Source organism: Telmatherina bonti (assembly GCF_933228915.1).
Source record: "Telmatherina bonti genome assembly, chromosome: 22".
Classification (NCBI taxonomy): domain Eukaryota; kingdom Metazoa; phylum Chordata; class Actinopteri; order Atheriniformes; family Telmatherinidae; genus Telmatherina; species Telmatherina bonti.
This window is the reverse complement of record NC_136631.1, coordinates 22,794,996-22,821,993: the sequence shown is the minus strand read 5'-3', so window position 1 is coordinate 22,821,993 and position 26,998 is coordinate 22,794,996. Positions and strand designations below refer to the sequence as shown.

The 26,998-nt window shown below is 38.9% G+C and overlaps 3 protein-coding genes across 3 annotated transcripts; 1 reads left to right on the top strand and 2 right to left on the bottom strand.

Annotated features, from left to right (window-relative positions):
- Nucleotides 1–4,932: 4,932 nt before the first annotated feature.
- Nucleotides 4,933–12,620, top strand: gng7 (guanine nucleotide binding protein (G protein), gamma 7). The gene is made up of 4 exons (XM_079262156.1): nt 4,933–5,010; nt 7,602–7,750; nt 10,306–10,421; nt 10,652–12,620. The coding sequence occupies exons 3-4, from the start codon at nt 10,341–10,343 to the stop codon at nt 10,775–10,777; spliced, it is 207 nt and encodes a 68-aa protein (XP_079118282.1). The 5' UTR covers nt 4,933–5,010; nt 7,602–7,750; nt 10,306–10,340; the 3' UTR covers nt 10,778–12,620.
- Nucleotides 12,621–17,366: 4,746 nt separating this feature from the next.
- LOC306772219 (growth arrest and DNA damage-inducible protein GADD45 beta-like) lies at nt 17,367–19,001 on the bottom strand (the record flags this gene model as incomplete). Its single annotated transcript, XM_079261634.1, has 4 exons — nt 17,367–17,471; nt 17,873–18,089; nt 18,275–18,376; nt 18,964–19,001. 4 exons carry the CDS (start codon nt 18,999–19,001, stop codon nt 17,367–17,369), a joined length of 462 nt encoding a protein of 153 aa, XP_079117760.1.
- A 1,860-nt stretch (nt 19,002–20,861) lies between these two features.
- LOC306772218 (interferon-induced protein 44-like) lies at nt 20,862–26,376 on the bottom strand (the record flags this gene model as incomplete). The annotated part of the gene is made up of 7 exons (XM_079261633.1): nt 20,862–21,119; nt 22,131–22,231; nt 22,423–22,594; nt 22,679–22,831; nt 25,087–25,282; nt 25,718–25,769; nt 25,899–26,376. The coding sequence occupies 7 exons, from the start codon at nt 26,374–26,376 to the stop codon at nt 20,862–20,864; spliced, it is 1,410 nt and encodes a 469-aa protein (XP_079117759.1).
- Nucleotides 26,377–26,998: the final 622 nt, after the last annotated feature.

The following is a 26,998-nucleotide window of genomic DNA, read 5'->3' as shown; positions in this document are numbered from 1 at the left end:
TACAGTTAAATAGCTCAGTAGTTCTGACTTGTCTTACAGCCTCTAATGCAACTCAAGGTTTTAAATGATAAAGATATTAAAGGCATTACAGTAAAAAGTGTTACCCTGTGTCATGAATTTTAGTTTCAGGCAAAGGCTGTGGGCATTACAATGACCCAAAGCACACATCAAAGAGCACAAAAATGGCTTGGCAAAAAAATACGGCCTATTTTGACCTGAATCCCTTTGAAAATTCTGGAAAAAGTTGTAGTCCGCCTTTGCAAAACACAGCTCTTGGATTTTCTAAAGAGCTTGAATGCATAGCAGTAGATAGATGTAAGAAATCTTCAAAAGACAAGTGCATGAAGATTTTAAATGGAACAACCAATTGGAGCATGACTCCTAAATTCCTGTCCTCAATTCGGTGGTTTTAGCTGTTTCCCTGCTGCATTTGCATGGCTTATTTGCAGGCTTGTGCAGAAGCTGAGAACAAGGTGTTGTTGCTGAAGAAGGGTAACAACCAAAACCATCAGGGCAGCGGTCCTCACTGACTGGAGCTGCAGGTCTGTTCCAAAAAACATTCTCCAGTCAAAGATTAAGAGAGCTTGCTAGCAAAGGCTTGTTCTTTAGATTTTTGTCTAAGTGTCATTCAATTATATAAGAGCATTTTTCACTTCTGTTATTGATGTTCAGTAACTTTAAAGAGTTTATTAAAATATTCTGATGATGCTAAATGGGTCACTTTACATTAATTTTATAAGTAAATCTGAAACTTTATGCTTACAGCTCATAATTCTAACTGAACAAAAAGGCAAAACAAGCACACTGCATGTCATCATTTGCAAACCGAAACAGACGTTATATCAACACAGGCCTCATCATTCACTTGCCAGTTGTTTTTCAGCTGTTGTACAGTCACCTGTAGTCAGCATTAGCATTCAATTCTGCAGTTCAGGCCCTGAAATCTTGAGCTACTTTTAGTTTCATCCCACTTAATTTCTGTGTGTGTTTGTTGGTTAACAGACTGAAAACTGGCCCTGCTCACATCTGATTGTAGATAGCTGTAAATATTGTTCAAAGGATTTAATTTTACAGAGATGTGAGTGTGTGCAGAGTGAAGAGTGAAGGATTCTGTGTGGGAAAGAATTGCCTGCAGTTTCCTGTTACAGTCAAAGCAGCCAATCAGAAGATGGCAAAGGTTGTTGTTTTGTTGTTTTTTTTGTTTGTTTTTTTGCTGTTTTTTTTTTTTTTGTTTTGTTTTTGTTTTGTTTTTTTTAAACTTTTGGTTGGGGTTATCCAAAGTATGCTGTGTTTCTCTACTAAAGAAATACTTAATTTTAAAGAAGAGGAGGACATCTATGGAGACCTAAAATGCTCAATACGAGATGATAAAACAACATGTTATTAAATTAGTGGCTACAGATTGACTAAATTTGTGCTGTAATCATTCAATATGAAATAATTAGATTACTGTGTAACGTTTTATTCTGCTTCTTCGGCCTAGCAGATTTTACTGTTTGCAAAATCTATTAACATGCCACGTTTCACTGCAGAAATATTTTTTCCTTCAATAAAAAGCATTTAAATATACTGAATTGAGTTTGAAGAAGTATTCTTTTTTATTGTAATTACATTTACATGTTCAGATTATTTACATAATCTTAACATGATCCGTATGATTATTTCATAATCTCAAATTAACTTTACACCAATGACAGTTTGGGCCTCCACAGACATTCTCATTAACAGTACACAGGTTTTCATGACTAGGTGAAGATTAGTGTTAGAGAACATTTCAGTCATGTTCCTGATGAACAATGCAAAGAGTAATGAGCAGAACTGTAAAACACTATAAGAGATGTAGTTGTTTGGGGTTTTTTTTGTTTATTTTGTTTTTATTTCTTTTTATTTGGTTCATCGGATAAATTTCGACAAGCAGGGGTCAGGTTTCTGTCCTGTCCAGTTTAGCTTCTTGTCAGAACGTCTGAAGAAAATCAGTACAGGAGGACAAAAATAGAAAAAAAACACTCCCACTGACCCTGCTAGCCTCTCCGGCTCACCTCTCACCACGATCTTGTCTGATCGCCTCAGATCTTCACAGGCTGTTTTTGCAGACAAGAGGTGTGAAGTGGCATATAGACATTATGGGTTATGTAGTTTGGTACTATCCTGTCGTTCTGGCTCTTCATCCCTGCATGGTCCCTATTGGTGTTTCAGCCAGCATGAGAACAAGGACACAAACTGTGAATCATCTTTGTATTTTTTTAAAGATATTCTTCAGCAACATTTATCACTATGATTTTGCAAATGTTTTATTTCTTTTTAGCATTTATTGTTTTTGTAAACAACTTTGTTGTTTCTTTGTTGGGATTATTTTTAGTTAAGTGAATAAAATGTATAGATATTTATTCTAGCAATAGTCTTCCTATTAGGATATACTGTGCTAATGCATCCTCTGAATAATTCAAACTAGCATACATATATATATATATATATATATATATATATATATATATATATATATATATATATATATATATATATATATATATATATATATATATATATACATATATATGTATATATATAGTAATTACTAATAAAACCTGCAGAATGATTTTCCTAATAAAATTATAAAATGAGGAGTCTTTTGTGTTCAATCTCACTTTCAATCTTTCCTCCATTATTAAATATTATTATTACTTAATCATCATCATTATTATAACCTATTGATTATTGGTTATAATATTGGATTGTATCTTTTGCAAACTGTTTAATGAATATTCTATGGACCATATTGTTTCCTGGAGGACTTGGCATTCCACAGACATTTTCTCCAATGAGGTTAATAAATGTGGGGTTTGGAAAAACTGTCTTAATAACTGTCAGAAATATTACTGTAAAAATACTTTCCCACTCCATAATTGTACATTTTGGGGGTATTTTCTAATCACATAATTTTTATGTACAGTTGCTCATTTTAGCCAATTTATATAACATTGGGGAAGTATAGGAGCAATATGCGAAAATATGCACCACATGTAGAGTATTAAGTCATATTAAATAGAAGAGTTGTTTTTATTTTCCTCGTGTTTCTGGCAAACTATAGCATGATTAAACCGTGGACTGCTTTCAGTAGCCTTATTCAGACAACGTAAAGAAATCACACACCAGTCCTTTCTTAACCCTCTGACATCTCTTGGGGATGCTTTACCCAGCTCCGTTGCTATGGCGACTGTGTGACGTTGAGAGCGGATGTGGCATCAGCGTGGTGTGACTCTGGCAGAGACAGAGATGGGTTACGACAGGCGGAGGTCTCCCAGTTTTGTGCTGGGTTGTAGCCTACTACACCAGAGGAGGAGGACAAGGAGAAAACTCTCGCTCCTCGGGCCAAAAGTGGCAACCCCTCAGCTGGTCTTTAATTAGACGATCATCTTGTCCACACACATGCTGCCGTGCAGGCGCACGTGCTTCTCCGCAATTTTAGCCCATTAAATGAATGATAAGCCTGCAAGCGCACATGAGCAGATAAATTGGGATGGGTTGGTATGGGGGACCGCCTCTGTCCGCCTGACAACATTGTTTGAATTGTGACTCACGGGCTTCCACCGCCTATTTCTTAGAAAATGAAGTGTTGTGCTCCAGTTCCCTGCAAACCCTCCTCATCCCACATTGGAGAGAGTGCAAAGAAGAGAAAAATAGCGTGACTGTAACAGCAGAAGAAAGAGAGACAAATAAAATAGGGTGCAGAGAGTGAGAAAGGGAAACTAAGAGAAGAAAAGAAAGGAAAATGCAAAGGCATAATTTCATACATCAGTGGAGACGAGGGCAATGCAGTATGGGTGTGGGTTATAAATAGCTCCCTTGTGGTTATGATAAGGAGCAAAGACTTCCAAGTGGCCACATATTAGGACACGAGCATCTGTGCGCAGCAGCAGCATTATAACTGGATACACCTGCATTTTGGTCTCTGTTTGCATTCTATAAGCATTATTGTTTATAAATTAATATATATGTTTGTTTGTTTGTTTGTTTTTTTTTAAGCCTCCTACAGACCAGACCTTTATACTCCTGTTTGGTGTGTTTGCAATTCACGTATTCAGCCAGTAATCATGCAACAGATGCGGTGCTTTTAGCTATGGGTGGAGGAGTGGACTTGGGAAACGGAGGTTGCTGGAGAGGGAAAGGCCCACACTTCCCCTGGGATTCAGGAGTTACAGAAAAATCAATGGCGCCATCGCGTGGCAGACTATTAAAATGGATTTATGATTAAGTATTTTTACTGTACCAGGCAGAGATCCAGATGTTCATGTGGGTTAACATGACTTTAGGCCATGAACTGCTGGCTTCTTTCAACGCATAGATCAAGACAAATTAAATATATGTTCTTGCACAAAGAAGATGAGCCTAAAGAAAAAAGAAAAGTTTAGTTTTGCATTTTGTTTTAAAACAATATCTAAATGCGCTTCACCTGCACGTAAACATACAGATAAAAAAAACAGCTTTTTGCAGCCTTTATAATGTGGAAAATTCAGGCAAATTTAGTTAGAAACTAAATATAATAGATTAGATCTGCTAAGGGAAAGGAAACGCAAGTTCCTAAAAGATCTATATTAACTTAAGTTCTTTGCTTCAGTTTAGCAAAGGTAGGAACTTGTTTTTATAATTTGACTGGAGGATTCTCTTATAATTTACAGGAGCCTTCAAGACACCAGGAATCATCATCAAATTAGGTGTCTGTTTATTTCTATGTGAGTGGAAGTGGGAAAACACCAAATCAAATCCTCTTGTTATGAGGATTATAGTTGTAGCTGGATATGCGTGTATGTTTGATTATGTTTAGGAATACCTGGGCTAAAGCTGCTTATCGGGGGGAGAGAGAGAAAGGGAGGAGGGTGGATAGAGGAGTGGACAGACACTGTAATCGGAGGGGGAGGCGTTTGGCTCGGTGAAGACGGGGAGCGAGCGAGCGGAGAGGGTGAGAAACCAGCGGATCTGGCCCTTTAAATTACCAATACAGCGCATTCGGAGGTGAGTTTTTGGAAATATTTGGCTATTTTTCTCCCTTAGCATAATCTTTATATCGTTTTGTGCGCCTCCACGACTCCGGTTTCTCGTCAGCGAGAGCGGCGGCAGTGGAAAGTGGCTTCACCAGTGTCACGAATCCGGATTTCCCCAGTCCTTTGCCGGCAGAGAGGGTGGGGAGGACCGGGGACAGGGTCAGAAGCAGATTTCTTACGGCTCGGCTTGGACTCTGAGGGCGCACAAGTAACAGTCTCTGGATCATACATGCTGAAGTAGGCCGTGTGCCCAACTATTTGCATAATAGCGGAAAATAATGGCATGCTCTCCGTTTTTTTTTTATGCCCGTTGTCGCTAGATTGCTTTATGTTGGCTGCAGGAGCTTGCCTCCTTCAAAACATGTCACCACCCTGCTCCCACGGCTCACCATCTGGGCCTCTTTGCAAACGCAAAGCGGTCCTGTCCGGTCTCCACATGGGAAAAATTTCCCTGGCTTTGATATGGTGCACAAGGTCTGCCTGTGCTTTGGCGCTTGTGCGCGCGCGCGTGCGTGCGTGCGTGTGTGTGTGTGTGTGTGTGTGTGTGTGTGTGTGTGTGTGTGTGTATGGTGCGTGGATAGCCATGGGAGAGAGGACATGCTGTTCTATCCATCAAAATGCCCGCATTGTGTTTTCACACGGCAGAGCAGCAAGCAGGGCCTGTAGCAGAGGACATGGCTGCAGGCCCGATCAGGAGCTGCTGGATCAATAAGAATTGATGCATTTTTGCGCGTCTTGAGAGTCTGTGCGGACTGGTTGGCCTTGGCCTGTCCAGTTCTGGCGATGTTTTTTTTGTGTGTGTGTGTGTGTGTGTGTGAGAGAGAGAGAGTGTCTGTGTGTCTGTGTGTGTGTGTGTGTGTGTGTGTGTAGGCCAAGACGACAGCTTACTGTTTGGTCTGCTTATGCACATCTTTCCCCCTCCACTGGAATCTTTTTAAGGCTGGGGGGAGAGATATTCTTATGACTACAGAGGCCAGGCTGAATTTATGCCCCCTCCCAGTTCTTTTCGCTTTTTTTTTTTTCGCCCTCCTTGTTATGAAGCAGAAAGTTTGGGGGGGGGGGGAATCAACAGGCTGAAGAAATCCGAACACCCAGTTTATGGGCTTTTTAAAGTGTTAAACGAGATGTTTTTACGCTTTAAAATTTCTTAGATGCAACCCTGTTGCTTCAGGGAATATTTCTGTTTGTATCAATGGTACAACGGAGAACCTTGTAAACAATGACGTGGTGTCACGTACCTCATTACAAGCAAGCAGTGCTGGAAGACAAAATCCCACAGACACGGAACGCAGCAACTGTGTTCCCTTATTGTTGCATATTCACATGTTCGCTGCCAGTGATGCTGCTGCGCGTGCTGATTCATCATATCCCAATAGTCAGGAAGAGTAGGGTATGTTGATGAAACAGGTGTGTGTGTGTGTGTGTGTGTGTGTGTGTGTGTGTGTGTGTGTGTGTGTGTGTGTGTGTGTGTGCGTTTGCATTAGTCTTATCACACAACCACAATGTGCGATATTAGAGCTAAAAACTTGAGTCTTTGCAATGTTAAACATCGTTTTTAAGGCCTGAAAAATGTGGTTTTCTTCAGATAACTGTTTGAGGTAAGGTTGGATTTAACCACTTTAGGTCAAAATCCAAGAGGTGGGTGGTGGCATAAAAGAGGCAATGAAATTGAATTAAATTCCAAGTGATACCTGGATGTTTTTAGTAACATTACTGATAGACTAACAAGCAAAATCCCAAAGTTAAAGTCAGTTTAATTATCTTTTGTGTCAAAAACATGTTTGTATGTAAGAGAAAGCGACAGAGGGGAAATACGCCTCTCATTCACACACACAGGCACACACACACATACACACACAGGCCCTAATTACATACATGAATCTCTGATCTACTCCAGTAGGAGTAATTAAAGCAGGGCTCTCCTCCTGAGAAAGCAGGTGACAGACAGGGAAGCATAGTGAGGTGCACAGTGGTAACTCAAGCTGTGATGAATGTAAGGTGTGTTTTGATTATTTGCACTGATGAAAAAGTATCCTTGCCCAGCTAAGTGTGTTTAAATAAAAGAAAGATAGTTTTGCAATCAACCACAAAGATGCAAATCCCCTAAAACAAGGCATCAGTAAAGCGCATAATAGAGGTGTTTTGTAGAGGAGATTCAAGTTCTGATGGCATATGTACGATGAAAAATGAAATGATTGATGAAAGATTGTCTGGGCAGTTATCAAAAATCTCGTCTAATAAACATTCATTACCTAAATGTCCCCAAAGCAAAGCGATGATGATTGCAAATTTCACTTTTGTAGTTCACAATGTAGATTATTAGGGACTTGTGTGATACCCAATGTCATTGTTTAATACTGCAGTGATATTTGACTTGTGATATGATATTAGCACACTTGTGTTTTCAAGTCAAAGTGTCTGCGATATTGCAGTTGTCTTCGTAATATGGACATGGGACAAGTTAATGTTGTAATAATGGCACGTTATTGTGTAGTCCTGTGTATTAACATTTTGTCAACAGTCAGCTTAATTTTTCCTCTCTTCTGTTTTTCTTTCACGCAGCAACAAGCCAATGTAAGCTCAGCCGCAGCCCAGCTCTGTCATTTTGGCCTGGCAACTGTTTTCCTGCTGTCCCCGCATCCCTCAGATTGTCCCTTACATTCGGTCACATTAGTGTTCAGAGAGAGCCCTGTCTGCACACCACCAGTCAGGTAAGTAGTAGTGGTCAACAGAGATGGTCCGTATTCACAAACTGAGTCTGTAGTCCTGCATCCAACTTTCAGCACAATAACATGTTCTGGAGGCAGGAAAATTAATGGTTTTTGGATCACATCATTGTTACTCAAACATACACCTCAAATACATCCATTGCTAAAATAACTGAATGTTCATAGTAACCTCTTGGACCTTAAACTATTAATTAGTAAGGTATGTATGTGGCAAGCACAGGATGCTTTCTCATGAACTGCATCTTGAGCATGAACACTCACTTATCATTTGTGTTGCACCACCATGTAGTCACCTCACAGTGGTGCTGTGGATCCACAAAACAAGGATTCTCTGCAGAAAATCAACAATTGATTGGCAATAGGAAGTTACAGGTTGGGTACAAAAAGGACACTCTGGGGAAGCTGAGTTTATCAGAAGTAAACATGGGAGGAGATAACAGCTTCATAAGGGACTGTGGAAAGAAAATATTGGGGGGAAAAAAAATAATGAATAGCATTTTTAGTGTGCAATACATTAAAGGTGGAGTATGTAAGCGTTTCAATATTTTCAAAATAAATTAACTAAAAAAATAACTACAATCATAATTAGATCGTTTTTTTTTAAACATGTAGGTTCCACTCTGTCCATATTTGATGTGTTATTAAATTACAAGTTTAATTAATGACAAAGACCCTTTATGAATGTTTGCCTACCAGTAAAAAAAAAAGTGCTTTTTGTCAGTTGTCATTAATTAAACTTTTAATTTAATAACACATCAAATATAGACAGACTGGAACCTACATGTTTAAAAAAAAAAAAAAACTATCCAATTATGATTGTAGTTATTTTATTAGTTAATTTATTTTGAAAATATTGAAAATCTTACATACTTCACCTTTAAGAGAATTTATTCTGTACATAACTCGATATTCTTATTACATTTGAGATAATTGAAGAAATGTCTATGTGCAGTGAACACAGCCATAACTGACTGACTGTGATGTTCATATAATCTCAGGCATCACCACTTTTTATAACAGCTCTGTGTGGACTCCTGAACAACAGAGAAATTTAGTCAACAAACACAACTTTATCTTTTCAGCATTTACAAATAAAAGTTAAAATTCTATTATGTAATGAAAACCACAAACATGATCCAGTAATCTGGACCCAGTTTAATTTTAGATTACCATAAAGTGAAGTTAAAAACACTCCTGTGGTGTAATACAGTTTAAAATCTTTTTTATAAAACATATGGCAGCAAGGTGACAGCGAGCCCATCCATGTGGTATTAAGGAGACCTAAATGCAGGTTTACAGACAGGAGTCAGGCCGATGTCGCAAAAAAATCCCATTAAGAAAGATCTAATGACCAAAAACCTCCAAAACACTATAAACTGGACAAGATGCACAATGAATGGTGATGATCTGGGAAGGAACAAAAGAAACCATAAAGAGGAAGTAAATTACTTAACAAGGAGCAGTTGTGGAAATTTGCAACAGAAGACCAAGAACAATGAACATGAACTTTTAGAGAACCTGGACTAAAAACCAAACAACAAACTTAGAAAATAACAACAAAAATAAATCCAGCATAAGCCAAACTGGAAACAGAACTAAATCTCACAGATCCTGACATCCAGCTTGTTTCCAAAGCCATCATCTCTCATACCATGACGGTGCAATAGTGCACATTTCATGAGTCACACACAGATGAAGGCATCATGACTGTTCTATTGAGCATGAAAATGCCAAACTACATCCTATACATGTTACTGACTCCGTTGTAATTTGTACTTTACTCTGCAGTTTAGTATAAACGTGCTTATTAACATTAATATTTCTTGTTTCTGGAGCATGCTAACAACAGGGTACGTAATAAAACCGAAGGTTTTACAGAGCCCATACCATTTCTAAGCTTTAGAACTTTTTGGTGTATTAATTCTACTGTACTAAAAGTGATTAAATCAATTTAAATGGAATAAAATTAGTCTTCTAATTCGAGGTTAAATTAAACTAGCTGTATGTGAAGAGGGCTGCACGGTGGTGCAGTGGTTAGCACTGTGGCCTCACAGCAAGAAGGTCACTGGTTCAATCCTTGGCTGGTTTGGTCAGTGGCCTTTCTGTGTGGAGTTTGCATGTTCTCCCCGTGTATGCGTGGGTTCTCTCCGGGTACTCCGGCTTCCTCCCACCATCCAAAGATGCATGATAGGTTAATTGGTCACTCTAAATTGCCCATAGGAGTGAGCGTGAGTGTGGTTGTTTGTCTCTCTGTGTGGCCCTGCGATGGACTGGCAAGCTGTCCAGGGTGTACCCTGCCTGTCACCCAAAGCCGGCTGGGATAGGCTCCAGCTTCCCCGCGACCCTGAATTGGAATAAGCGGTTCAGAAAATGAATGAATGAATGTATGCCTAAACATGACCTTTTTTCAAAATTGGAACTATGCAAATTGATTGAACTCAAATAAATGAAATGAAAACCTGCATCTCTTTATTTCAGCAGAATGCAAAGCAAAACAAGAAGTCAATTCTGAGTGGTTTCTGTTTGTCTTTCATCAGTTTTCTCCAGTGTTGGTGTATTCTGATGGATCAGTATGTCTACCACTAATAATATCGCCCAGGCCAGGAAACTGGTGGAACAGCTGAGGATTGAGGCAGGAATTGAACGGATTAAGGTAAAACCTATATTTTTAGGTTCTTTTTATATATTTGTGAGCCAAATTATTTATCCCTGTTTGACTTCTTATTCTTCTTACTTTGTTTTTTCACCCTCCCTCCACCCTCACTTCTTCATTCCACCTTTTTGCAACTTTATTTCTCTTTTTCCTTTTTACACATTCTCTTATTTCATTTTATTCCGACTCCTTCTTGCCTTCCCTCAACTCCCCCTGACCCGTTCCATCAGGTATCTAAAGCAGCAGCAGACCTGATGAGTTACTGTGAGCAGCACGCTCGTAGCGACCCTCTGCTGGTTGGTGTGCCCACCTCTGAAAACCCTTTCAAGGACAAGAAGCCTTGCATCATCCTATAGCTTCTTCACTTTCCCTGCTGTCTCACACACATACACACACAAACACACCACACATACTCATAACACATGTAGATACAGGCTCATGCATAAACATTTGCATTTACCATCGAAACCAGTCCCCCTGATATCCCCAGATATACAACTTAAAGCAGCCCTGTTTGATCTTTGGGGCTCCATGCACATACAGAAACACACATTCTCCTGAAACAGCCACTCTGGAACAGCGCCATACCCCAGAGCCACAGCTAGGGGGCAGGTATCTAGCGTTCACGGGGGCTGAGATCAGTTAATCGCAGATATGGTCCAAGGTGCTTTGGTAATATTCACATATGCTGGTGAATTAGCTACAGCTTAACTTGAAAAGGGATTGGGACATTGATAATCAGTAGGAAACCTGTTTATTTTCCTTTTTTTCATCATGAAACAAGGTGTTGGGTAAATAATGGGTGGCTGTAGCATAGGCAGGCAGTGGAAGGATGCACATGGGCAACAAACATGAGTGGTTGGCCAAGGCCAAATGTGCCAAACACAACCTGATGTTGCATTAAAAGCTCAACAAATGCTTCTTTTTGTGGGAATTAAAAAAAAGGAAAAAAAAGCATATTCCAAGAGCTTTGTTCTTTTCAGAGCAAGTGGCTAAAGCCTTTGCCTTTCTCAGACCAGAGCATGTTTCCACCTCCAAACCTGTATCAACAGACCTTCTCTGCCTGTGGCCTCACTGTGGCTGTCTGCAGCCTTTGGCCAAGCCTCCAGCTGTGCCAACCTGTACAAAAAGTTATTTCTAGTTGCCGATCTGCTGTCACTGGTTCCGCTGCAGTTCATGATGGCTGCCGTGGGTTCAAATCGATGTCTTAGATGACCTCAGATCTGCACCTATAGAGGAACACAGTGAACGGCTCTACATAGAACTCAAGCTATTAACTGTGGACGTTTACTGCATTTTTCTTAAGAAATACTTGTTTGTGAATTCAATGTATGTTTAGCTATTTTGTTCAAGCATTAATTAACAGATAATATTATAATGTATGTTTTTTTTTGTTGTTGTTGGTTTTTTTTTTTTTTTTTTTTTTTTTTTACTGTTTTCTCTGTCATAGGTGTTACCCCTGACTGATCAGGTCTCTTTTCCTGCTTGTGTTGATAATATGATAAGAGATCTGGTTGTCAGTCAGAAGTGACACCTAACCAGACATTAAAGAAAGGTTTCTACTGTACATCAAAACTCCCAGTCATTTACCCTGAGAGAGGGCAAAGTCAAAGACTGACCACATTGGAGAATCAGTCTGCAAAGTTGGAGTTTGTCCAAACTAAAATTTCCCAATTTTTTTCAGTTCATGTTTTGTTCCTTTAATTGTAAACTTCTCAAAAGTCAACAAAACTAAAGAAATAAAAAATGAACTTCATTGGACAATGCAAAAACAGACATTTAGTGAAGGGTTTACGTCATGTTTTGAGTGCAGAGTCAGTCTGGCCATAAATCATAACACCAGACATCACCAGCCTTTAAAAGTTCCAGTCTCTAATGTGAGTTCAGCCATTAGGAGCTGTCAGCCCTCTTTCTGTGTCTTTCTCTCCTCCACAATGCTCCTCTTCTCTGACAAACCAAACTTGATTGTAAAAACTGAAAATGAAGAAGAAAAAATGGCATTAAGAGAAACAAACTAAGTGTATAAACTTTCTTTCAGACGTGCAGAAGTGATAAGTTGAAGAGTAGCTGTTTTGGGTTTATTTTTCTGAGTTTTCTTCTATCTATGGAGTCCATGGAGCCTGGTCAGTTGAGTATTATTACCCTGTACAGTGTTTGTAAGATACAAAATCTAAACACAGAACTCCCCTCTGTGGATGTTGGGACTTTTTAGTACTACTTATTCTGTTCTGTTGGTTAAAATCATGTCTGTCTTCTCATTTTTGTTGTCATTTGAGGTTTTAGAGGTTTGTGATAAGGGAGGTTGGTTTTATATATATATATATATATATATATATATATATATATATATATATATATATATATATATATATATATATATATATAATATGATCTGCATTGATGAGGAATATTTAATATAACAGGTTACAGTAAGTCCAGCCCTTTTAGGTTTAGGATTGTGTCTTCTTAGGGAATTAATCAACATCGGACCTCACTCCAGTGTCAAAAACCAACCTCCTGATCCATCCTTTAATATCCAACCTTGTCTTTTTTTTATTTTTAGCTTTTTTGTCTTGATTTTGGGCAATGGGCAACAAATATAACAAACACATCACATAAAATCTCTCTTGCAGGTGCTTTTCAAGCTAGAGGGATAATAGTAAAAGGATAAAGGCCTGGTTTTGAAGGAAAATTGCTGATAAAAGGGAGCTTTGTGCAATCACATTTACACTTCAGCAGCTGGCTGAAGCTTTGCTAGTAGCATACAGTAACAGAACAGCGCGCAGTTGTTTGGGAAGGACATGGGTTTGCTTGTAGACTGTTGCCAGGGACGAACCTGCTGCTTCTCTGTTCTGATGTTGATGAGACCCAGCTGCTAGATTGACTTTAGTTCGTTTGGAGATTTTTGAAGGTTATGAGAGATTCTTCTTGTCCACACTATGTGGTTTCTTTAAGAAATAAATGTTACACAAATCAGCGCTAAAAGCAGACGGAGGGGGAAGAAGCAACCTATATTTTTCTTATTATTAGTCTTCATGCTAAGCTATCACAGTGACAGATGAAGAAGATGAACTGTACTGCTTTGAAAATATACATTTCAATTAACTTTAAATGGCTAAATTGCCTTTTTCCCAACTGCTCCTGATGCAATCCCCTGCTTCATCTGTTATTTACCTTTGTTAAAAACAGCACAAGCAGGATGTTTTCATAATGCCTCCAAAGCAGGAGCTGGAAAAGGTCACAGAGAGCTGGAGTATATGAGTTTGTGTGCATATGCGCGCATGTGTGTGTGTGTGTCTGTATGTGCGTGTGTAGATACTGGTGTTTGGTAGCTCAAAAGGATGATGTAGAGCAGAAAGGGAAGAAGTGAAAACCGAGGCAGATGCTTTTGTGTGTTTGCTAGAGAGATATTGAAGAAGAACGTACAGTGCATCCAGTGCTGCAGTGTCATGTTGTAGCTTTGCACATTTAGTTTGTCAGCCAGAGGCCTTTGAGTGCACTTTGTAGAAAATAACAAACAGAATCATGTTGCAAGCTAAAACTATTCTTTTGAAATGTGGAAAGACAATTTTAATCACATGACCAATTACAACCTTGAAAATATTCACAAAACGGATAGATTTCCCAATGGATGTCCTCTAGACTACTTTTTTTTCCCCAACCCTGTGCTTGCCTTAGCTACATTTATTTGCAACAGGTTAGTTTTACCCATCATTGATGTCTGTTAGACCTAAAGAAAATAGTTGGAGATCTGGAGAAATCAGCGTTTTTTCTTCCTACAAAGAATAAGTTGAGGCGTAAAAACAAACTCTGTAGCCTGTCTGTCTGTTCAATGTGGAGCTAAATCCAGGAGTTTACCATTCAAAGTTTAATGGCTAAAAACAGAAGAGCAAAGCTAGCTTACAATTTAGCAGACTTAAGCTTCTTGTTGTTTTTCCAGTAACATGAAACAGCGAATGTTAACGGAACTGAAAGATTTTGTGGTTGCAGGGTAAGTTGCAGAGTGAGCTTTTTTCTTTTTGCGATGTTAATGCCAGCTGGAATGAGTGAGCAGCTCTCATTGGATTTAGTAACTGTGACTACCAAGTATGAATGACATGGGACTCATGACATCTACATGCTGTTTAGACAAGGAAATCAATGTCCTTATCAAAATATCCAACTATGATATTACATTTCTTCATCTCTTAAACGATAATTATACCTGGTTTAGGTTGGTATAAATGCTGATCTAGTTGAGGTATTGTGACAGTTTTTCCCAACCAGAATATCAAGTTTGAGGAATATATGACTTGAGGTTTTTTTTAAGGAAACGGAAATGCCATTCCTTACAGCTACACAGGTTTGACAAGACATTAAGCAAGCATGCACATCATATCAGTGCACTCTCACACAAACTAGTGTTGTCCTAAAAAATGTCTAATGTGCTTATATATATATTTTTTTATCATTGTTTCCATTTTCTCAATCATTCCATTCCTGCTTGGGCTACAATCAAAGACAGCCGGCCTGAATTGCTGCTTTGGCCGTCAGTATGTCTGATTGATTGGTCGTTAGTTTGCCTTATAGTGGCGTGTATTGTGTCATAATTCTGGTCTTGGAGTTATCAGATCAACAGAATGAACTGTCTTAAATATGGAACACATGGCTCAGGACGGGAACTGGCGTTTTTGACCCCAGTGGGCCTGACAACATTTCGTTCTGCTGTTGAGGAGAGTTGAAGCTCCCCACCAGTAGACTTTCATATCCAACATCACTCATTTGGCTCTGAGCCCTTTGTGAGACTCATCTTTTGTGTTCTGATCTCCCGTGTATGCATACAGTTTATGTATCTTTTTGCCTTGATTGATTATGAAGAAAATTTATCTATTTTTTGTAACTGTTCTCTGATGTGCCATAACTCATGTTTTCTTGCACACTGTTAATATTTTGTGGATATTGCTGTTAAAAAAAAAAGATATTGAAAAGTAGATAACATTAATAAAAAGAGGATATGATAACACAAACTCTTGTTGTGTATTTCTACGTTACAACAGCTTCTACAACAATATGAAAATTTGCACAAAAATATTATCTTTTTTTTACTAATATATCTCAGTGTGTTGGCTGAGTTGCCATGCCAGTGTCAAGTTTTATTGTTACTTTTTAGAACATTGCCTTTTTCTTGCACAGGCTGTAAAAACACAGAGAGCACATGCAAGCACATGCTCACTTGTGTAAAAGGTACATGGTGTGCAGAGCAAGGAAACACAATGCAACAAGCAGAAGAAACAAAGACATCAACTAGGTAGATACTCCCAGTTGGAACATTTGACAGGAATCTCTTTGTTAAAACGTGTCTTTCAGGCCTCCTCTGAGCACTTTGAAGCTCTGCCCTGACAGTCACGAGCCTCCTCCAACTTTCAAACCAAACTATTCCTGACCCTTCAGTGTCACAGGTAATCAGATTCAGGGTGGATGAACTACAACCAATTGGAAGCAGTCCCACACCAGTAACGCCTCCCAGTAACAGATTGTAAACAAATGGGTGGTCCATGTGCCTGAGTGTTCCTCTCAGCTGTTCTGCAGCCGGAGAGCTGTGGACAGACATGTGAGAGCAGTACACAGGGCAGACACTGGGATTAAGTGGAGATAAAGGGGTATGGGTGCGGTTACCTATGCACATTTTTTTCTTACAACATGCATTTGCATGGTAAGCAAAGTACACTGAAAGATGTCCACAACTGGAACATAAGGAAAAATGATAGTTTTGACAGCCCAACTGGCATCTTTCCTGTTGTTTCTTAAAGCTTCCTGTAGGTCTGCATCAGCTTGTTTATCTTGTTTTTACCAGTACAAGTAGTTTCTGTCTCCACCCTGGTTTCACTTAATTTTACTACAATAAAGAAGGCTGTCAATGACAAAGACTTTCCTTAAACTGTGCCTGCTTCTTTCACTGGTTCAATAAAAATGTAAACTGTGGTTACATAACTCAGTTGGTTCCATGATGCACATGTGACTTTTGTTTTGAGATCAGAGCAGACACCTTCTTCATGAATGTAATAATTTATTAAGAACAGAGTAAGAGACATGAACAAATGGCTACAAAAAACTGATATAATCAATAAATTAACAATGTAGACTCCATATAAGTATCAAAAACAAGCAGCAGTCTATAAATCACAAATATGTTTGCAGTTTCTTTTTCATTTGTTATTTAAAGGCAACCTGTTTCCATCCTGCAACAAAGTCTGTTCTGCATCATCCTGAACCTTAAATTTAAATAAAAAAACATTATATCTTGAACCCTGTTGTTGCAGTTTTTGCAATCCTGCAATGCAATGCAATTTCTGTCTCCATGGTGACTACTTTTCTGCAGGTTCAGTGGCTAATTTCAAGAATGCACATGCTGCACACCTTATTTCTAAAGAAAGCTTCAACTATTGTATATGTATGCCGTGTATTCACACAGAGAAATAGCACACCTCTACTCTTCAGTGCCGCTCCCAACTCATGCGTACAGGAATGTTGGGCATACAGTAGTTTCACCTTTGTAATGTTTCTTTCCAGACAGTAAGTAAAGAGGCATTCTAGGTATTAGCTGGGGTGTGGACTGGTTACTATCAAAAGCTAATGCTTCTCTTAAGGATTGATGTCATGGGACTTAAGACATTGAAATTACCCACACAAAAGCCCAAAATAGTTTCTATTTATCTGACAGTGGCCTGAATGTCAGGCAGCCTCTCTGTCCTTGTGTTTTACACAACACAGTTTTTAGAAAACAGTCTCCAGTCCAAATGCATTTTCAGTCAATGAAAACAAGTCTTTGGCTCCCGTTTCTCATCTGTCTGGATAACAGACCGGACCGAGTCCACGGCAGGCCATTGCTGCTTGAACGTCAAGATCCTTCATTTTTATCCGTATGCAGACCCAGAAAGCTCCCGGGATTTAAAGTACAAAGATCCTTCAGTGCTTGTGCAGAACCAGTTCAGGAACCCATTGATCAAGACGTCGACTCTCCTGGCAGTACATCCCCACTTCTTGGAGCCTGCAGTGGTCCGCCTGAGGGTTCTGCATAAGGTGGGGAAAAAAACACAAACAATAAATTCACGTTGTCTGCAAGGGGAATCCGACCTGAAGCCTGCATTGTCACTTTCACAAGTTAGAGAAAAGTCAAAAGGTTATATATATATACATATATACACATATATATATATATATATATATATATATATACATATATATACATATATATACATATATATATATACATATATATATATATATATATATATATATATATATATATATATATATATATATATATATATATATATATATATATATATATATATATATATATAAAAAGGCACCTTTTAGTACAAACAATGATAAAAAAAAAAAATAAAAATAAAAAAAAAACACCCCCAAAGTCTGTCAGTAAAAATGATTGTTGTGTTTAGTAAACACACCGTAACCAGCATGCAGTGGAGATCTCCACACTCTTCCTGGTTACTGTTGGTATGTAAAGATCCCAGAAGCTGATGGAGCCGCTGAACCCCTGAAACTCGCAGGATGGTGATGCCGCTGTCACAGCAAAAGGACTGCAGCAGCGTGAAATGGATCTGCAGCGCCACGTCGTCCTCATCATCGGCTGCCAGGACACACAGGACCGCGCTGTCTGGATCTCTGAAATGAAAGGCAAAGATTAGGAAAGAAAGTGAAAGAAACACTTGTACTGCTAAAAACAACCTAAACATGTCTGTAGCAAGTACACTAGGTAATACTTTGCTTTAAAATTAGAGAGGCGCTCATGTACTTGTGCGTTATAAACACTACACTGCATATTTTAGTCAAACTCCAGTTGAACTTACACATTGAGAAGTTTGGCTGATTCATAGATACCAACAGTCAAGCAGTCTTGTTTCTGAGCTGTTACCAGCAACTCCTCCAGGGCCACACTTGCAGACTGCATCCTGAGGGTTGAGATGGAACAATTAGCTTTTTGTATTCTAAAATTAGACACAGCTCAAACCCATACGAAGATTTTTTTCAAATCGGTCCCATAACTTTGTTAAGTAACTAAATATTGCTTTGAAGAATCACATGATAACTATCGCCTGTCACCAGTACTCTATTGCAGCAGTTATTTGTTGCATGTGAACGTTAGTATTACTATAAATAAGCAATTAAAATATTAATATAGTGCACGCTGTACACGCCAAATGTTGCAAAGCAAACAGACATGCAACATGCATTCGTTAAGACACGCAAACCCTGAATGTTTATTCAGTAGAGCAAAAAGTTCATTTATAGTGTCAATTAATGTGCAACAATTCAATGCAAAAATGTTAAATCCGAGCTTCCAAAAGGTGGTTTAATTACATCAGCCTCAGCAGTTCAGGTAAGTCAGGGTCAAAGGACGGAATTCCTGCTTCGCACGCACATGACCATGCACACACACACACACACACACACACACACACACACACACACACACACACACACACACGCCACGCGGGGATCGGACAGAGCTCACACACACCGGTGCAAGAAATCTCACCTGTTCTCTGTGGAGCCAAAGCTTTCCTCAGGAATCATGCTTGCAAAATGGAGATTAATACCAAGGTGTAAAATCTTGACTACCTTCAAGCGGCTTGAATATCCCCCGAAGTGCGCGTGCTCTCTCCTCTCCTTCAGCTTTTGTTGTCGTCTTTGCGAAACACAGCTTTTATACCGGGGCTGAGAAGAAGGCGGGACCGAAACTACTCGGGTCTACAATTGGTTCAACAGAAAACCATCCTCTCATGTTGTCATGTGGACTCCCGAGTTTATTTTTGTTGTTTAAGCCAGAATATGAAAGTAAATTTGCTGCGTCATTCTGACACTTGGTTCGTGTGAAATTGTGTTTTAAACGCGTAGCTACATATAAATGAATCCGCACAGGATTTAAAAGTAGCCTAAATCGTTTAATAAAAGTATGAAGCATAAACTTTCATCTTTCATCAAAAACAAATTTACAGAATTCCAGTGCTTGTGAAATAATGACTGATATCTAGTGGAGGATGAAGGGAAAATGAGCCTGCATAACCTTTACTTTTGCGAACCTGAATCACAAGAGTCAGTAGTCATATGTTGAAGCATTTCCACATGCAAGGATTTTTTAAAATGAAAAATAGCAATAATTATAATTCTGGTAAATTTGCACATATGTGTCACATAGTTCGAGTTATTATTAAAAAAAATATATATATACAGACAAATACAGAAAACAACTGTGCATGTGTGACTTTGCATGTGGATTTGTGGGGAACCTAGGCAAGATGGTTTTTGGGGGCCTCTAGTTTGTAAAACTGTGATGGAGAGATTCCTAAGTCTTTATGGTCTACTAAGATGCTACCATCTTATACACTTCTTGAGCAAAACAGGCTGCAGGTAAAAGTAAAGATCTTTAAATTGAGCCACTCAGTAAGTTAAACGGTTTTTTAAAAGAAATACAATACAAGGAAAAGAGTTGTCTATATATCGATAAATCGAAAATATCAAGTATCTATAAAAATGTTTACTTTAAATAAGAAAATCCAACAGACCAACACTTAAATTAATGCTAAATTACTTTAGTCTTACACATATCAGCAGAACACCTAATAATAACACACATTATTGACTGTAACAGTTACAGTATCATCCTTAAAATGTCTGCTTCTTGGCTTTTATTAATTTGCACTGTCATCAATGATGTCCTCATATGACAGCTGTTTGCCCGTCTCATGGTCGCACCTCCATTTGTGAGGTGTAGGCCCTACAACAACAATAACTTCACAAGTCTTTACCTGATTTTTCTCACTGTTTGGTTTGTTACAAAGGGCAGATATTCTTAAGATACAAATCACTGTCAATAACTTAAAATTACGTGCTTTCATGCTAAAATATTTTTATAATGCTATTTAACAAAGACATAAGGTAGTTACAATTTCATTAAATGTATAAATGAATTTAATACTAACATGTTTGTTTGTTTATTTATGCATTTGGATTCATCTGTGTATTTTTATCTGCTCAAATAACACATTATTATTCAACCTTACTTGTGAAAAGTAATTCCACACGATCTGGTTATTCTATTTCGGCCAACGTAAGGGGACTCATTAACACACAAAATAGCTTTAGATAAAAATACACATTTTAATTCTCCTCAGAAGAGGCAGCTTTGGGCCCCTGGTGGCTTTGGGGTGCTAGGCATCTGCCTAGTCCGCCTATAGCAAGAAACGGCTCTAATCACATGCCATCCCGCATCAAGAAACCAACATGTAATGGCTAAACTTTTGCAAAGTACTCCACAGTACTGACCTAGTCAATTCTTTATTTTTTGTTTGCAGGCAACATTTTAAAAATGATAGACAGCTTAGCAAAGAACCAATTTGGATGACATGGAATATCCACGTCCATGGGGTCTAGATTTCACACAACACGAAGCTCGTGTTCTGAACAAACTGAGTGAGAATTATCATTGGATCTGTAGAGTTCCAGCTGATCATCCCCACCTTGATCATAAGTAATGTGGTTCTCATAAAAGCTGTCTGCATAGTTGAGCATCTGCTGCATAGCTGTAAACAGCAGTATGTCTGTATCTTGGTCCAAGTCCAGCTCCTTGCTGTAGTTTTTCACTGGCATTATGTGGACCAATGGGATTCCCAGTAACTCACTCAACTGGCAGGCCTGAAAGATAGTCAGACAGATTTGCATTGACTCAATAAACAGTGAAAGGACAAGTTTGCTTCCAAAATTGGAGAAAGTGATAGCCTGGTGGTTACAGAGGTGAAGACTAGGTTCAAGTCCCCTGAGTATCATACATCCCATCTTGCCAAATGTTTAATATTTGATACATACAGACATTTTGCCTCTCTTTATGGTAATACGTTGCTCAAAAGCATGTTGTACACCATAAGATACTGGCCTCCTGCACTGTGATGGGTACCAGAAAACAGAATACTACACTACAATAATTTTGATCAATCGCATGGTAATAAATATTAATGATAAATTGTTAATTTTGTTACACATTTTGTTAAAGGGACAAAATTAAGACTTCAGTTTAAAAAAAAATAATAAATTCTCCCCAGTTGTTCTTGGATTGGGCTTTAAAGGATTATCTCAGGTTTTGCGGAACCAAGCCCCCCCTACTGCTTTGTCCAAAACATGGCAGCCAACTGATGTCTAGAGACCAGTGGTTCCTTAAACTACGGGTTGGGACCTCAATGAGGGTTGTGAAATCATTTCAGGAGTCACCAGATGATTGTAAAAAAATATATAGCGTACATTCATCAAAATAAAGTAGGATTTTTGCCTTAATTTTTTCCAACACATTAGTGCATAAACAACAAAGTTGGTAAACATGCCACAATAAAAATAAAAATTTTACATAATCTCTGGAAAAGTAGCTGATTTGGGGCATGTACATCTTGTAACACCTTATCCTCCTTATTTATGAAGAGTCAAACTGTTTTCCAGCTTTACATTTAGAGGGTGACTGGAATATATTGCATAATTAATCAGTCGTTTGTCGCATGGAAGTGTTTTTCCAAACACCAACATAATCTTTAGGGTCATTGCTCAAAAGATTTGAGAACCACCACTCTACACAATCTAAATATGGTAAAATGCAGAGCCTAATTTCCAAATCTGGAAATAAAAAAAATACTGCATGGCAAACAGCTTTAAAATTGTTACCTTCTTCTGGATATAAACACTGTGATACACATTCTTCAGGTCTTCTGCAACCAGTGGACAGGCTTCATCTACTTTAGTCATTAACAGAATCTGTGGGATTCCTATCAGGGACCAAAACAAAGATGAGGATAAAAAAATCAAGATGGAAGTTTTGACACTCACCACAAAAAAAAAATCAATGCTTCAGCCCAGAAAGGGCAAAATCACAAAGGTTTATTATCAATTTAACACACATGAAACGATGTAAAATAATCAAAATATATTTTTTTAAAGAAATGATCATATTTCTAACCCATTTGGTTGGCCTTTTTTCTGATGGCAGCAAACTTGTCCAGTAGTTTCTGGCTGAGAAGAGACACCTTGGAGGTGTCCACTACATAAGCAACACAATGGATCATCTCATTCAGCCCGACATTCCTCTTAAAGCCAGGAGCGCCTTCCAGGAGAGGTGCACATGTACTAAACTGAAGAGCACACAAAATATTTAGTATTTTTAAAATCCCTTTGATAAAGTCATGCAAAATGAGGTAGGCATTTGTAGAAGAGACCTGATAGCGATCCATGACGTGGCCTTTGAAAATGTTGGTGAAGTCCTCAATGTTCAAACCAGAATCAACATTTTCCTCTAGCCCCATTGTGTCACAGAGGACCAGAGGAACAGGTTTCCCACCTTTCCCTGCTTTGATGGTGTAGGTGCGAAACTGGAGAGGACGTGAAAAAGAAATTAACTGAGCCAGCTGTGAGTTGCTGTTTCAGTCATATAACAATCTCAATGCTCAATCAGCCAGCTTCTTTGACTCTTAAAGAAGGGTTCGGGTGATCACTCCCAAGTTGCCAGTCATACACTTGTACCTAAGTACACTACTCACAAAAAGTTAGGGATATTTGGCTTTCAGGTGAAATTTATGGAAAATGCAATATGTTCATGCTACAGTGATATAATATCATGAAAGTAAGACATTTAAGTAGAAGGATGCACTACTGATTTCCTCATCTCAAAAAATTCATTCAACACAAAAGGTAACAACAATGGTAGTTACACCACAACAAAAAATTTGAACGTCTCAATATCTCGTCATGTGCCCTTGAGCATCAATTACAGCTTGACAACGACGTCTCATGCTGTTCACAAGGCAACTTATTGCCTGCTGAGGCATGGCATCCCACTCTTCTTGAAGGGCAGCCCTCAGGTCATTGAGGTTCTGGGGTGCAGGGTTTCGAGCCTCTACACGACGGCTCAGCTGATCCCACAGGTTTTGTTGGAGAAATTATTATGAGTTTGGTTTGTATTAAGTATTAGACATATATGCATTGATTTGCTGTGATCCTGCTGTGTTTTGTGTCAATGCACAAAGCTTTCTTTAAGTCATATGATCCTTGTCTGGAATGTGCAGACAAAGTCTGAGACAGGAAGAGTTTCCTGCAGGGCATCTGTTTTTGTCAGCTGCTTGGTTGACCAGTTGTCTAAAGGTTAAAGGTAATAAAGTAATATAGTGAGTGATTGATGCTTAGTGAGCTCAGTTTAGCTTCGGAGGAGAGAATGATTGTTTTCTGTGGTCTGCCCAGCAACTAGGAGGAGTTAAGCATGGTTTATAATCGGGTGTTACTTCAGCATCTGCAGAGAGAGTTCTCTCTCCAAGCTCCAGCGTGTGCTTGTATTAGTTTATAATAAAATGTTCATTGTAAGAAGACAGTTGACTCTTAGATGTATTACAACTTCTCAAGACCAGAGTATTTTCCACCACAGTTTTCAATGGGATTCAGGTCTGGAGAGAGTGCAGGCCATTCCATTTGAGGTACACCAGTCTCCAACAGCCGTTCCCTGATGATGCGGTCTCGATGAGCAGGAGCATTGTCGTCCATGAAGATGAAATTAGGCCTGTGCTGTTCATGTAGGGGCACAATCACTGGATTAATGATGTTATTCAGGTAGTATGGGCTTGTCACTGTACCATTCACAAAGTGTAGGGCAGTTCTGTACCAAGTGGACACCCCTGCCCACACTGTAACACCGCCACCACCAAAAGCTCACCTGGTGACAACAGTGGCTGATGCATAGCGCTCTCCCTGACGTCTCCAACATCGTTGCCGGCCATCATTTCTGCTCAGTGTGAATCGACTTTCAGCAGAGAACAGCACTGAGGCCCACTGGTTCCTCGTCCAGCGTAAATGCTCCCTGGCCCATGCAAGACGATGATGCCTGTGCCTGGTGGTGTGGTCAGGTACCCGTGCAGGTCGTCTAGCACGCAGACCACGCTGATGTAAACGGTTTCGAATGGTCTGACGTGACACTTGGGTGCCTCTCACCTCTCTTAAACGTGCCTGGAGTTGAGTGGCATTCATCATCCGGTTTCTCAGGGCAGTGTTCACAATGTAGCGGTCATCAGCACGGGATGTGGCCAAAGGACGTCCACTTCTAGGCCTTTCTGTGACTCTTCCAGTCTCTCCATATCTCTGTTGCAACCTGCTGATGACACTCTGTGACACTCCAAGCTCAGTGGCCACTTCTGTCTGAGAACGTCCTGTTTGAAGCATTGCAATGGCAAGGGACTGTTGTTCCATTGTTAGGTGTCGTCTTGGTCTCATGATGTCAAAATGTGAACAGCATGATGTGGACAACTGTTTAAACACCAGCTCTAATTGAACCAGGACATTTATTGGTCAATTCAAGGATCACAAACCTGCTGTGATTTTTGCCGTTAAGCTCCTTGTTAGAGAACAGCAACTTGTGCAAAATTTATTGAAACACTTAACAGTTGGACATGTGCATTTAAAAGCTTAGAGAAGATCACATTAAGTTCACCTGTACAGGTTTGAATGCATTTTAGGCTTGTTGTGAAATTTCACCCAAAAGCTGAATATCCCTAACTTTTTGTGAATAGTGTATTTCTGATACACCAAAATACCATTCAGAACTTTAACAGATGATCACAAGTGGTGAAGGTTGTGCTGGTACCTGAGTCGTCACACTCTTGCCTGCTGTGCCAGCGATGGCCTGAGACGTCATGTTGCCACGAAAAGCCGAGTTGATAGAATTAAAGAAGCTGGACTTGCCGGCTCCTACAGGGCCCACCAGCAACACCCGGGCTTTTTGCACTGTTTTCATTTCAGGCTGGTAGGTTTCGATTGCTTTCATCAGTTGCTTCTTTTTCCTAAAATATATTCAGATCAGAGACAATAAAGGCCTTCCACCCATTGATGTTTCAGTGTCTATGTGGCAGAAACACACTTATACATGACTAATACTGGCAGTAAGGAATAATTAGTTTCAGTTGCTTCATATTATTAATAAAGAATATTTATCATACTATCATAATAATTGTTTCAAACTGGTTGGGAATAAACCAGCCTGCAAAATCATTTAAAAGAAAAGGAAATAATTCAATTTATACAAATTTAAAAGAGCTGATAACCATGGCTGTCAGGAGGAAAAGAAGCATTCTTCTTTTTTTTTTTTCTTTTTGTCGTCAAGGATGAATTAACTATCGATTCAAAGCACTAAATAAAAATGTAATTTTGTGTATTTTACACAAAAACTGCATAACACCATGATATAAAGGGAAAAATGAGCCATAGTTTAGACATACTCAGCTGTCCACTGCATGTTCCTCCAGGGCTTTTCCAGCATGGCTCCCAAGTCTGGATGTGAAAAATACATTTAGAAAAACACAAATGTGACAAACATCAGTCACATTGTGCATCTTTTTAAAATGAAATTATTATGCAATTTCTTTGTTTTTATAAAAGAAAGTTCTTATTGTTACACACCTTCAACTCGATATACCTCAAACTCAGTCAGCTCCAAACTGTCTCCATGCATCTCTGCAGCCTGAAAGTTGAAACCATTGCCTGGATTGGACGCCACCATAGGCTCATCATCCTCCAAGAACACCAGAGCACCAAAATCTGGACCAGAATTTCCATCTCTGAAAGCATTTTGTCCACTGATTCCTGCCACCCTCAGTGGTTTATTTTCTCCTCTGATGCTGTATAAGAAAGCCTCTTCATCAGTGATAGCATCTTCACTCTGAGTGTAGTCATTGGAGGTGTAAGCCCCAAAAACAAACCCAGCAGCATTGTAGGCCACAATAACAGTAGGACCCTGCTCATCACAGCGGCAATGGAAGGAATCAGCATCAAAACCATGGATACTGGCTTTGTAGAGCAGATGGAGTCTAACATGTCCAAAGAGAGACAGCAGCTTCTTCTGCTGATCTGTGGACAAGCTGGATGTAACCGCTGACATGGTGAAGACACTTCAAACTCACCTGGAGAGAAGATATTATTACACCTTTTAAAGACATTTTAAACACTTATACTAAAGATTTAGTTTTTCTCCAATCTCCAAATTATTTGCTATTTTAGTGGTTGTTGTGAGGGCTCTACTAACTTATCGGATTGTCAGCCAATATGAGTTATAGCTACCAGTCAGTTACACACACACACACACACACACACACACACACACACACACACACACACACACACGTATATATGGAGATAGATAGATAGATAGATAGATAGATAGATAGATAGATAGATAGATAGATAGATAGATAGATAGATAGATAGATAGATAAATAGACCAGTCATACCAGACATCAACATAAGTTTCACATAAAATCAGAGCACTTAGTTAACACTTAGTTAATGCAAATGCATTAACATGTGTTTTAAAAAAACATATATTATTATTATTATATATGTTATAATATAATAATAATATTTCTAATTAGCTTCCTTTAATCTGGTTTTTTTTGTTTGGTTTTTTTTTTTGGTGAGTCACGTACCAAATTGTTAACCTGCTTCTTTTTTAAAAAAAAAAAAGTCTTAGAACAAAGAACGTGGATCTCTTCAAATACAGCAGG

Coding starts and splice junctions, on each gene's coding strand:
- gng7 (XM_079262156.1), top strand. CDS start 10,341: ATGTCTACCACTAATAATATCGCCCAGGCCAGGAAACTGGTGGAACAG. Junction 10,422..10,651: donor CAGGAATTGAACGGATTAAG/GTAAAACCTATA, acceptor CCGTTCCATCAG/GTATCTAAAGCAGCAGCAGA.